General features: G+C 43.1%; 1 protein-coding gene across 2 annotated transcripts in view; it reads right to left on the bottom strand.

The window, feature by feature from the left end:
• MPG (N-methylpurine DNA glycosylase) overlaps positions 1 to 13,562 on the bottom strand; it is a 32,559-nt gene that overhangs the window by 18,404 nt on the left and 593 nt on the right. Inside the window, exons 1-3 of one of the 2 annotated variants that reach the window (XM_014574298.3) lie at positions 12,775 to 13,161; positions 6,574 to 6,807; positions 2,927 to 3,131 (exon numbers count right to left, since the gene is read on the bottom strand). In XM_014574298.3, coding sequence (XP_014429784.2) covers positions 2,927 to 3,131; positions 6,574 to 6,807; positions 12,775 to 12,816 — 481 coding nt within the window. In that variant the 5' untranslated portion in view covers positions 12,817 to 13,161. Of the gene's footprint in view, positions 1 to 2,926; positions 3,132 to 6,573; positions 6,808 to 12,774; positions 13,162 to 13,562 lie in introns of those variants that run through there. The other variant, XM_075899194.1, reaches the window with a different exon arrangement.

Below are 13,562 nucleotides of genomic sequence, written 5' to 3' on the forward strand. Positions count from 1 at the left end.
AATGAAAGCTGGTGACACACTGACTGTAAGTGATGAAAGCTCTACGTACAGATGGGGTATAAGTAGTTATGCGTACTTATTAAAATGTTTTAAATTATGTAAAAAGGCAAAGTTAGCAAACAGGTTTTCTGCAAAGCTATATTCACTCACCTATCCCTGCCTCTGATGTAAACTACGTATGGCAAGCCAAACACATAGGAGCTAAGTTGCATTCCAATTCAACATGCAGCTGAGAAATCACCTTGAGGGGCAGCATGCTGAAGAACAGACAGACAGCATTTCAAACCTTTACTGGCCTATAACTAGGAGACAAGACAAATATTTTGATTGTCCCCTCACCAACAGAGCAAAAAGGACAGTGCCTTTTACATTCATAAATGGTGGATCCCAGTCACGTAGGTTGGGGACACTAGGTAGAAAGCTCAGATGAGACAATGCTTTAGACAAGGATTTTAGCCTGTCAAAGGTAAACAGGGTTCTAAGGACCATGTAACCATTTGTTTTCATTCTCTTTTCTTGATTACTCTTAAATCTTGATCTTTGATGATAAACTTACAACTGCTTCACTATAAATTCATCTCTGGGCTATGGTGTCATACAAAACCTGATCCTGAGCTGTTGCAATGAAGCCGTGTGTGTATATACCGTTGGGAATAGCAACTCTGGTAATTACTAAGAGCATCCAGTGACAGGCTGGGCACTACCAGGGAACACTCAGAGCAGCTCAGGGACTGGGGTATACCCAGTGTTAACATGCAAGGCAAAGCAGGGGCTAGCAGAGCCCTGAGGAATTTTTTTGGGTGGCTAACAGACTGAGGGTGTCAGAAAGCTGACACCATATTTGCACAAGCAAGTTTCTCACACTGATGGGGGTTAACAGTGACTCACGATTCTAGGCATGCCAAGATAGATTCACAGCAGCTTCTGCACTCATGCTAGATGTCTGCTGCAGCACACTGATGTGTGCGCAGTTTCACGGGGACAGAGTTCCTACATGTAGATAGGTTCATGGAAGCTGCTACATAGGTAAGGCAACCTGTATCTACAGACTATTACCTGTTCTTTACATGCCCTGACAGGTAACTATCAGATGCTTCGCACACCCATCTCCTGATGCTCTCAGGTCCAATGGAAGAGCAGCTCACAAGGGGAAAATTTGTTTTTGCAAATCCCCCATAAGGCTACTGACAAGGACAAGTTTTTAATCTTAAAACAAAAACAAGTCAGTGAATATTTAAAAACAGACCACACACACAGAGATCAGCCCTTCTAATGAGCCTGAATACAGGTATGGAGGAAAAGCTGCGGACAGAACCCCCGCCCCCCCCCCTTTTTTTCCATTTCAGAGAATCAATTTAAGCACCAAAGATTGTTGTTTTTTTTAAACAGAAGATGATTTACAATATCGCAAGTTGTATAAATCCCCTTCTGGCTGAGGAAGAGCTCTGCCTTTTATTATCTGGACAGACTCGACAGAGACATCTTAATGAAATTCACATGTGCTGGTCCTACTCAATCCAAAACTCCTCCATTCAGAAACACAAGATTCCTCCTGGAACAGTCATGGGAGATACACTAGTTCTTCCCTATGGTTTTAATCTGACACTGTCTTTCTGTCTGGCTGGGCTCCAAAGACTGACATTTGGAGATTCATGGTCACTTGTACTATGAACATTTGCTTCCTACTTTGGAAAATGCCAAGCAATTTTTTTAAAGCTCCTTTGCACAGAAGTAAAAACATTTAAAAATATCATCTGAAAGTTTCAAAAGAAAATAAACAGTTCCTCTAAGAATTGCCTATTACAATTTTAGGATGTCTTTAGTAACCCATAACTTTATTTCAAGCAAATTACCATTCTGGCAGGAAGTGAGAAAGTAGGACTGAAGGAAAATCTTTCTACACATCAACAAATAAGACAGTGGGAGCCTTGGAGGATATTTTCAGATAAGCGTCAATATAATTTGAAGTCCTTCACACCAACTGCAGTTTGAGCTCCGAGCTTCCTAATATCACCACAGTGTAAGGCCTTAATTTCAGTCACTCTGCAGTGATTCTTCCTAAATGAGCAGCTTTCAGATGGCTGATTAATTTTGTTGGGTATACATACATTGTTTATAAGACCAAGAGTTTAATTATCTTTAAAACAATGAAACAAGTTTGAAGTTTTTAAAAAAAAATAATGGAGTTTTCTTTTAAGAAAAATCAAGGCACGGACTCAGACATTTCAGTCTTTTCCCTACAGCAGAAACTCCTCATGATTTGGGCACAAATTTCCCATCATTTCACCAGACATGAGATCTTGTTATAGCCCATAGGGATAGCTTGCCTTTATTATAATCACTGCCATGCCTTCATTATATTCTGCTTTTTTATATTTTCAGCAGTAACTGCAAGGAACCTACACGCTACATTGTAGCCTCATAGTGTGTAAACAGATTTACCAAAAATCACCTTCAGTGTTGTCTAGCACTAAGGTTGCAAATATGAAGTAGCATCTCAGGATATTTACACTAAGAGTTTTCTAAATTCATCCAAGTAAAAGTTCGGCAAACACACATTCTATCTTAGAGACTCAAATGTTGTTGTATTTATAGCAGTGCTGCCTAGAGGCCTCAACTGAGATTGGGTCCCCATTGTGCTAGATCCTATCCATACAGTGTAATAAGAGACAGGCATTGTGCACAATCTGTGTAATAACTAGTTGCTGATGGCAACACTAACTTTAAAGAGGCCTTGTCTTCCAGGGTTGTTTTTAACTTTACGGCATGGACAGAAGCATCAAGTCAAAGGTGGCAATAGAAACTGGCTTTGCAAACTAAGCGTCTATATGAAGCTCAGAACTAGCTGAGTCAGGGCAAGAATGAATATCCGCACTATGGAAGCACCTTATGCCATAATCATTGTAACTGTTAAGTCCTCACTTACCCTGGCTGGAAACATTCATGCAGAAATAAATCCCATAGATCTGGTACACATACAGGGTTCCAGGCTTCATGAACATGGCTGCATTTCTTGCAGTTTGCTTCCCTCCCTTTGAATGGGAAGCTTCATCTTCCCCACCCAGATACGCCTCTGTTTCCACAATCCTTCCCCGGAGTTCTCTGCCATCTGGAAGTTTATGAACTAAAATCTGAAAGACAGGTCAAAAGTGTGTTAGAGAGTCCCTAAGTAAGGAACCTTTTCATTAGGTCAACATAGCTACATTAGGGGTCTGAAGAAAACACACCTCCCTGACCGACAAAGCTATGCCTCAATGTAGGTGCAGCTATACTGACAGAAGTTAACTTTATTTTGGGAGCTGGTGTTCCTACAAGCACTGAAAAATCCCCTCCATTGGGGTGGGCTAAACTTACATTACAAGGCTTTTCTGGCACAACTACACCAATATAACTATGCCAAAATACTCCCTGTAGTGTAGACACAGCCTGGGTCACTGGAAAAAGCATGAGAAGTAAGAAATACAGAGTCATGACATAATGGGTGCTTTGTATTCGCTCTAAAAACCAAGGTGAGCTCTTCCAGTTCTCATTCTGCATCACACTTTAGTCCAAGGATCGAGTCACTTGGTCATTTACCTATCAAAATGCTGGAGGGAACAAATGTTCCATTTTTCTCAATGTGACTGTATCATGCAGTACACATTTATCGTAAATAAATAGTCATAAAATAAGGTCATTCTTTCCAGGCTGCCCACTTGTTTTTGTTCCATCCAACATGTTTATTGGCTGAAGCAAAGAGTGCCACCTGTCAAGTCACTGACACTGACTAACTCACAACTTCAGCACATCATTACATGTGAACTATTGAATTCAGAGGAAAATATGACAACAAATATGATTAAATAACTTCCTCATTAGACACAGTCTTACCAAGACTAGTACCAAGGCCTGGTCCCCAGCTGGACACAATCAATCAGGGTATGAATGATATTTGTACAGTTTCCACAGTACACAACATACAGCAAGGAGATGCTGGGCAACAACCTGACAAAACTTCACTATTGAAATAGGCTCCCTGCTGCTGGCACTTAGGAAATAACACAATGTAGGTGAAGAAGTAGAGAATGGTGAAAATAATTGTAAAATGACAGAAGAACATAAGCAAAATCTATACACACACTGTTTTTTGTGCTTTGAGCTAATGTTGTTTCCAGACATCTTGTTTTATTTAGTGTGTTTATGAAATACTTCAGTGTAGCCTCGTTTGGACACAAACTCTGTTTAATTATACTACATTCTGCACTCCCATATTTAAAAACAAGTTATTTTGGAATGATTCTCATGAAGCAGAAAGCTTAATTCCTGCCAGATGTTTCTGCTGAATTTTTAAAGCAATTGTTGGCCTGATCCAAGAATAGATTTGCCAGAAATCTGCATCAAACATCACAACTATTGCATTTTGGAATCTGTTTTTAACAACTCCCACGTTATCAATTAGTGAGATTACCATTTTTCAATCATGAAATATGCACAGGAAGGCTTCAGAATTGTTTGGCCAATCTGAAGTCATGATCTGTGAACACAGTCATACAGAATAGGGACAGCTTTAAAACCTCCAGACGCATGAGGCACACATGGCTGACTTTCTCTTTTAAACAAATTAAATGCTGAGAATTGAGTTGTGGTTTTAAGATTCACACAGTCATTTCCTTGATTGCTCAGCAACCCCAAATGTGCACAAAGAAAGTCACTCAAGACACACATCCCTTTTCCACCGGTGATTGTTAAACACAGTCTGCATTTTGTCCTCCATGACACCAAAAACAATTCACTGAACTGGAATCAAGACAAGAGATTCTCCTGGTGGAAAAATAAGCAAATGCCCTTAACTAGCCTCCTGAAATTTCCTCATTCACTGCAGGTTGACCCTCTGTGGACCAGGGCTTTGTAGGACCAGAGAACCATGAGAAGAGGAGCCTGGAGCCTAGCACTGGGGCTGGCAGCAGAGTCAGCCCCGAGGCAGAGAGCCAGCAGAGGGGAGCCTGATGGCCAGGTCCAGACCTAGTAGCAGAGCCCACCCGGGGGGGAGCCAGAGCCAGCATCGCAGCCCAGCTGAGGGCACGAGCAGGAAGCCCAGCAGCCAGGCCAGTGGCCAGGACAGGAGCCAGATTGGCCAGCAGAGGAGCCAAATGGGGGTGTGGAGCCTGGATTCCATCAGCAGAGGTACTGGAATTGACCTCCAATGGTCTGGCAAAATCCATCATTCAGGACCGGTCAGGTTCTGAGAATTCTGGACCAGGGAGATTCAACCTATGGTGTATATGAAAAATATCCCTGGGTGTATTCTGTTCTGTTTAGATTTGTGTGTCCTATTGACAGGACATACTAGTATGTCCAAATGCACTTTAAAGAATTACTGTCCGGCAAAGTATGGCCTAAAGTTTAGATTTGGTAAGACAAACTTCAAAATGTTTACCAAATCTAAGATTGACAGAAATGTTTCTATGACTTTAAAAAAAATTCAAGAGGAACAGCAGGCGCAATACAGAGCACACACAAGCTGAGACCTTTGGAATGCTTTAAGATGTGTGTGTGGAGTTTTAGAAATTTAAGGGCTAATTCCTAGCTAAAGAATACAACTAATTTAATTGAGCCATGTGACAGGGATTTCTTGTCCCTCAGGGGAAGGCCATGAAAATACTATGCAGATGCGATCACAGTCTCTGTGCTCATGTGCTCCCCCCACTGCCTACAGGTGGAGAATATCTAATGGATGTGCATAGTTAAATATCCCACAGCCCCTCTCCTGTGACACCCATGGCCTGCACGGCAAAACACACTGTGTACTAATGTAAAGGGACCCCCAATGGACACAATTAAGTGGTACACAAGGAAGGGTAAAATCATGTACCTTGTCTTTTTAGTAGGATCAACCCATGCTGATTTAGCTGCAGTCAAGACCCTTCACGTCTGCAAAGAAAGAGGCAATATTTGCCTCTTAAGAGGATAGAGCTTGATTATATTAAGTGAGAGGCTGTTCTTAGCATACAAGGCAGCAGGAAAGAAGGCATAGAGTTTAGAGTGGGTTTCCAGAGAGAAGTAACTATTCTTACATATTATAGAATAATAATAATCCTTAACCCTTACATAGTGCTATTTCCAGCCCAAGATGACACAGCAGGCCAGAGCTAGAAATATAACCCAGGACTGAGTCCCAGGCCAGTGACTGTCCATTATGCTACCTAGCAAAAAAAAATATAAAGCCAACCTATATGAATACCCGTTACAAGAAGAATAGTCCTGGACCAGTCACAAATTCCATTTCAGTGAATAAACCAGATTAAAAATAATAAGTTTCAGAATAAGCTTAATGCAAAATGCAACAGAAAATTGATCTGATAAGAAACTGATTCTGTTTATGCAACCAAAATGGGGCCGACTCTATTCCCAAAAGTCTCAATGAGTTCACAAAGAGCAGGTGTGAACCCAAATTTCCTGGAACATCAGACAGCTTTGGAATTAAAACCTAGCGAAAGGATGCAATTATGGTCCAACAATTGATGTTGTTGGTTGGTGTGTGCTGTACCACAAAATAAGCCTGTTGGCATGGACATGACTCCTGGTGTCAATTACCTGTCCTAGAAATGACTTAGCCAGGCTGATGCAGGGTTGGTTGAAAAAGTCTGTTCCTAGCCGAGAAGATGTCCTCTTCTCTTCACAGAAGTATTTGCTGCTTATTGGAGAGGAATTCCCATCAAGAACAACTGTCAGGCTCCCAGAGGTGTCAGCTGGAGAGAAGTCAGGTTTACTCTGGACAGCATGTAATGGAATTAACTGCCTTCTTTTTCTTGGCATCATTCTGGAAAACTGTCATTTAAAAAAAAACAAAGTAAACTCTTTCCATGTATTTACAGGAACTAATTTCCATGATGGTGAGCTTTTACATAGACTCTTCTGTTCAAACAAATATAAAAGTACTAATTTACAGGACAAACTAGATATAGTCTACAACTAGGTTACACACTTATAGGCAGCTAAGACAGGCAATGCAAAATTGGCCTCTCCTGTACTGGTTCAGCAGGACTCTCAGCACCAAAGAGAAACAAACAGTTCAGAGAGCAAAGTGAGCAGAAAGGCTCTGAACATACACAGAGTATAGATCAGTCAAGGAAGACTCTGGCCCTGGGGATCCCTGACCAGGCCAGCAGCAGAGGGGGTTGCCCTGCTGGGGATCCCCAGCCGCTGGCCCCTCTGCTGCCGGCCTGAGTGGGGATCCACAGACACACTCAATAGAAACAGGCTTTTGAAGGTACTTGGACTGTCCCGAAATGCTGTTCGTGTCATTAATGACGGAGAGCACCTTTGAAGTACAGGTTCAACCTCACAAATCTGGAACTTTCTGGTCTGGCAACATCTGTGGCCCTGGCTTTAATTGGTTAATCCAATTAAACAGGATTTTACAGCCCTAGTTTCCATTAGTACTTTTGCCAATGCTATAGCAGCCAGGAGGTACAGAAAATTTAAAGCAACAATTCTAGCTAGTAGGCACACAGAAAGCTGGATGTAGCAGGAGGCTGGCTGGCTGAATTGAACTGTAATGACATCTGGACAGGACAGAACAGAGTGACAATTGCTAAGCTGGAACGTTGCATCAGATAAAGATAAATTCTCCTCATCTTCCTCCCCTGTCTCAACCAATCTCTGCTCCACCATAAGAAGGTGAAACAGACAGATGAATCATTCAAGCAAAGGGGCACTTGAGTGCTGCAGAAATAGGAAAGTAAGGCAGATCTATCCTTTTTGTGTGGCTCTCCACAATTAGATGCCAGGCCTGTCAGCTATCATGTCCTTCCTCTCAGATGAGTCATAGCCCAGAATTTTGGTGAAGTGTAGCACCCAGCCCTCACCACACCCTGTGACATCCCAACCTTGTACAGAATTCCAGCATAGCAATTGGGATACTGTCTGCTCTCTCCTATCCTCAGAGATTAACTTAACCCCAGCTCCCAAGTAGGGAGTGGAAACGGGCTAGTTAACTGTAATCAGTAAGGGTATATCTACACAGCAGCATTATTTTGGAATAACTGATGTTATTCCGAAATAACAAAGAGCATGTCTACACAGCAACTCCATTATTTTGAAATAATTTTGAAATAATGGGCTTCTCACTCATTTTATGAGGAGTAAGGGAAGTCGAAGGAAGAGTGCTCTTCTTTCAACTTCCTGTTGTGCGGAAAGCACCAGAAGCCAAATTAAGCTATTTTGACTTGAGCTACGTAAATTGACATAGCTCAAGTTACATAGCTTAATTCCACTTTTGCTCTGCTGTGTAGCTGTGCCCTAAGTGAACTATTTAAACTTTTTTTGTAAATAAAGACCTTGATTGTGGGTTTATTCCTAACAATATGTAAAAGTCTGGCAAAATGAATGAAGGTTACACCCACCCTTAGTGACTGCGAGGGATATTTGTTTTCTGTAAGAAAGAACTCCAAGTACATTCCCAATCTCATCCATCTGGCTGCCACATGTGATGTAACATCTGACTAGATATCTTAATTGTTTTGGAATAAATCATTTATCGTGCTGTGAAGAACATGGGAAGTTTAAAAGGAAAGAAGAGAAATTATGAAAATTTACAGCTTCAGAATCTACACTTTTTTTCTGCTGAAGCCATTTCAGGCTCTTTTCAACATTCAACAACATAGCATAAACCTGAAATGCCAAAATTATATATTAAATGTGAAAAACAAACAGGAGTTAAGATTAATACTGACAGCAAATGTCAGCCAGCTAAACATCCTGGGATTCTGACCCATGTGGGCACATAGAAAGTTTCACTGTGTGTGAGGCACTGCTGACATTCCATCAAAAGATAGTCTCTTCTATAGCAGGGTGGCTTAGTTTCCACTAGTCTCTCCTTGCGAGAAGCCTCTATTTTCCAAAACAAATTTGCAGAATGTTTCTGATAGACCTTGGACCAGGCTTCTTCCTTTCTCTCCCCATAGACAGAGCATGTACTATTTCTAGGAGAGCTCACGTAAACTGCATTTCTCTGCAGCAGTTGCTTCTCCAGGCATTAGCTGTATAGTTACACTGTCTACCCCAGAGACTGTATGGCTTTCAATATCCTATCTAAATAACTGAATCCCTGGCTAATCTATTTATGTTATTATATTCAGAAATAACCATTTCATGAAGGTTATTTCGATTTAAAAGTCAATTCAAACATTAGGAAATGGCAGAATGCAAGTATCTTTGCAATCTTAATGTGCCCCTGTTGTACATATGCATTCTATGTTCTTTATTTACATAGTCACACACTATTTTCCTCACTAGACAGCCATACTCAATGCATGGGCTGGACGGTGCTCTGGGAATGAGGATTTATTTCTATCCTGAACATTTAATATATGGTCTCCCATATTTATTTCACACCATCTATCACCAATAATGTTAAGACCAATCAAAAATATTTTTAATAAAAGTATTAGGAACAAAAGAAATCCTAACAATCTATGGATCCACAATGCATGATGGTAATTGATGCAGACTTGACAAGTGTGTTCATCAACATTTCTTAATATGGAAAGAAGCTGGATGGTATATTGGTATCACATGATAGTGAAATCCTTTCTGTGCCAACAGTAACTAAGAAGGGCATTAATCAGACTCAACAAAAGATATTTTTAGAATGGCAGGTCAGAATAATTGGTACCAGTATTCCCTCTAATTTTTCCAATGTTTGGAAAATTTTGTTGTGTGCAGTAAGCCATGTACAGACATGCACCATCAGTAGAAACACATGCTGCTGCATATTGGTGCTCTGCTAATCACCTGGGCAGCACATGAATCTCTCGTGTGGCCACCCAAGCGCTCAGCTTACAGGGAACATTCATTGGCACCTATCTATTTTAAAAGAGTAGGCCAAGAACATATCTGGAGCACTGATATTACTCAATATATACACAGAGAGAGAGAGATTAGAGTTTGTCTGTGTGCCTGTCTGCAAGCCTGTTTGTTCAAGAACGCCTCCTAAATGGTAAAAGCTAGGGCCTTCAAATTCGGTATGCAGCTTCCTCCTCTCCTAACTTAAAGCAAGGTCAGGGTTTGGTTGTGGCAAGACAACAGAAGCCCGGGCAAAGGACAGCTTTCCATAACATGCAAAGGGAGGGGCTGCTGTTCCGAAGCTCGCAAAAGGAGAGTAGCCTCTACAGGCAGCGATATTAAAGAGCTATATTAAAGACTGTTCCCCAGGGGCAGCAGGGCTGAGGCTATGCCATCTTGCCTGCCAGTACAGACCACACTGAGTAAGTAGCCCCCCCCGCTCCAAACCCTTTCCCCCTTCCCAGCCCTTGGCTGCAGCATCAAGGAGGCGAGAGTGAGAGAACAGGCCCCGGGTGGGCTGGGGGGAGAGAACACACTCCTGGCCCAGCACACACCCACATCCTGAAGGCCCTGCCCTGAAAGACTTGGGCAATGCCACGTAAGTCTGCTAGTAGTTAATAAATCTCATAATACTTGGGAAATTCCAGGGGACTGGAAGGAAAAGTTGGGATCATTGGGATAATTATAGGCCAAACAGACTGACAGTGATCCTGGGTAAAATAATGGAATGTCTAATACAAGACCCAACTAATACAGAATTAAAGGATGGTAGAATTAATTCCCAACAAGAAGCAAAATGTTTTGACTTCTGCAAGATTCTGTATCTCATGACATGCTGAGTAAAGCGGTATCATTCAGAAATCCACATAGCACATATTCAATGGATTAGAAACTTGTCAGATTTCAAAATGTCAGTGCTAAAAGAGACTCATCCTCAAGATGCTGGGCTTCTGGTGGGGAGCCACAAGAATCAGTTCTCATTGATAAAGATGTTCAATATATTTGCAATCATCTGGAAGACAATATAAAATCCAATTATTTAAATGTCGCAGATGACAAAAGATTGGGTTGTAATACCTCTGTATTTGACACAGGTGAGATCATTACTGAAATACTATCTCTCTGCTCTAGTTATTTATTGGGCTTGATGAGGAATGTGCAGGGTGAAATTATCTGGCCTGCGTGACACAGAAGATGAGACTAGTGATCATAATGGTCTCTTCTATTTTTAACATTTATGACTTTATAAGTATTGAATTTCCTGTTTTTGCTGAGGATTCTTTGGAGGAGCCAAGAACACCAGTGGTAACTATGGCAATGCTTAACTGAAGGAATGGGATTGTTACTCTTCCTTACTGATTTTTTCCTCCAAAACTGTCAAGCATTTGAGTTAGGTAGGCATTAACAAATAAACAAACCACCACGATTATAAACAGAATAAACACTTCTTCACACAAGTTCCATTTCCTTGGTGCCTACAATGTCATTTTCCTACTAGTTCTTCAGTCATCCACACAGTCTTTAAAGTAGACAATACCTGAATTTCTAATATACTTTTAAGGTTTTTTTGCCAGCACACCTTTACATAAAGAACTGAACAAAACAGCAACCCTTTTATTACTTTTGCAGATTCTTTAAAGTCTGGATGTCAAAATTCATTCACAAGTTAGCAGCCCCAGGCCAAGTGGACATTGCATTAATAAGTTTCCCTAAGAAAGCAGCCAGTGGTTCTGTCACTATGCTCTATGACACAATTCTAACTCAATGCCCCAGTAAGGTGTTATGAGGCATTTTGCTGATGGGGACCCCTTCTTTTACATGAGACATAAAAGGGAGGCACTGATTACTTAGAGCCAAATGATACTCAGACCTCTGTGGTTCAAGAACCAAATTACTAATCAGCATTACCCAGAAGACCCACAGTAGTGTGAATTCATGGTTTCATTCCCCATGGTACTAGGAATATTAAATAACGGTTAATTGAATAGTAGGTTAACCTCATGAATTTTTACTGGTTACTTGACTATTCTTTAGTCCCCGGGGGTGGGGGCCAGCAGCCAGTGCACTCTGGGCCCCACTCCTGAGGAGCCCCCTGCTCGGGTGCCAGGTGGAAGCACCAGGTGCCAGTTTAAAAACCAGCTCCCCTTACAGACCGGATGCACCTCACACTGCTGCCTCTGATAGAGGCAAAAGTGCCCAGTGGCAACAGACCCTATATAGGGGGTGGGTCTGAGTTCCCAGACCGAGTTCAAGCCAGAACTAAGCCAAGGCTGCCTGTCCACCTGGCTCCTAACAAGCTTTAAATACAGAGCTGCAGTGGGGGTAGGTGCTGGGTCTGGCATGAGCTAGGACTGAGCCAGGCTGCTGGCCAGTCTGCTAAAAAATGTACTGGGGGTGGAGGGAATGCATGTAGCCTATAAACGTTTGCTTATCGGTTAATCAACTACACTATTACATCCCTACATGGTACTGTTCATATTTAAGCAACATGACAGGAAATATTTTGTTTTTACATATATAATTCTCACAACAAAAAAGTCAATAACTTGATGCAACTGGATAACAATTAACTGACATAGTAAAAGCATCCTGATTAGTGAACAATTAAATCACGATAGTGATTGTGAACCATACACATACAGCTTGTGAACCATAGTCTGAGTATCACTGTGGTAACCACTGAAGACACTAACACACAATGCTATTTACCTATGTTTACCTCCGTGTCTTCAAGCACTATTAAACTCAGCCCTGACATAGACCTGAAACTTGTGAAAATTTAGGCCAGGTCTACACTAGGGGGCAAAGTGGAACTAAGTCACACTACATGAATAGTGTAAACACTCAAATAGTCCCAAGGAATCAACATGTCTGTTTTTGCAGGACTTGGGATGGAACTTCTCAGGTGGTTTCAGACTAATACAGCTAATCTTCCCTTACAGTCCTAACCTGTTTGTGCAAGGCTGCTGTTGGGCAGTAGCCGCATTCCATGTGCACAGCACACACTCCACAGCAGTGAAAAATGGAAACCCGGCTTTAAGTTCTTGCTGGAGCATCTGCACCCTAAGCTGCTGGGAGAGCAGCCCTTTCCCGGAGCACAGACAGAACTTTGCAATGCCCAGTGCACACTTCCCAGGCTGAGACCTCAGCTGCCTTCAGAGGACGGCAGCCCTGCCCCTGACTTCGGGCTGTGCACACAGGGACAGGCGACTCCTGGCGTGGCACATACAGCCCATGTACACACCAGGGCCTGTCTCAGGGCCACAACCAAACCAAGCTGGAGGGAAGCTACAGTTGGCCTGTACCCCGTGCCCCACCTCCCCCAACTGCCGCCGGGGAGGGGGTGGGCCTGTACCCCGTGCCCCACCTCCCCCACTGCCGCCGGGGAGGGGGTGGGCCTGTACCCCGCCTCCCCCAACTGCCGCCGCGGAGGGGGTGGGCCTGTACCCCGTGCCCCACCTCCCCCACTGCCGCCGGGGAGGGGGTGGACCTGTACCCCGTGCCCCTCCCCCAACTGCCGCCGGGGAGGGGGTGGGGCTGCAGCCAGTGCCCCGCCTCCCCCAACTGCCGCCGGGGAGGGGGTGGGCCTGTACCCCGTGCCCCGCCTCCCCCAACTGCCGCCGGGGAGGGGGTGGGCCTGTACCCCGTGCCCCGCCTCCCCCAACTGCCGCCGCGGAGGGGGTGGGCCTGTACCCCGTGCCCCGCCTCCCCCAACTGCCGCCGCGGAGGGGGTGGGC

Source organism: Pelodiscus sinensis, chromosome 16, assembly GCF_049634645.1.
Source record: "Pelodiscus sinensis isolate JC-2024 chromosome 16, ASM4963464v1, whole genome shotgun sequence".
In the NCBI taxonomy this organism is placed as follows: domain Eukaryota; kingdom Metazoa; phylum Chordata; order Testudines; family Trionychidae; genus Pelodiscus; species Pelodiscus sinensis.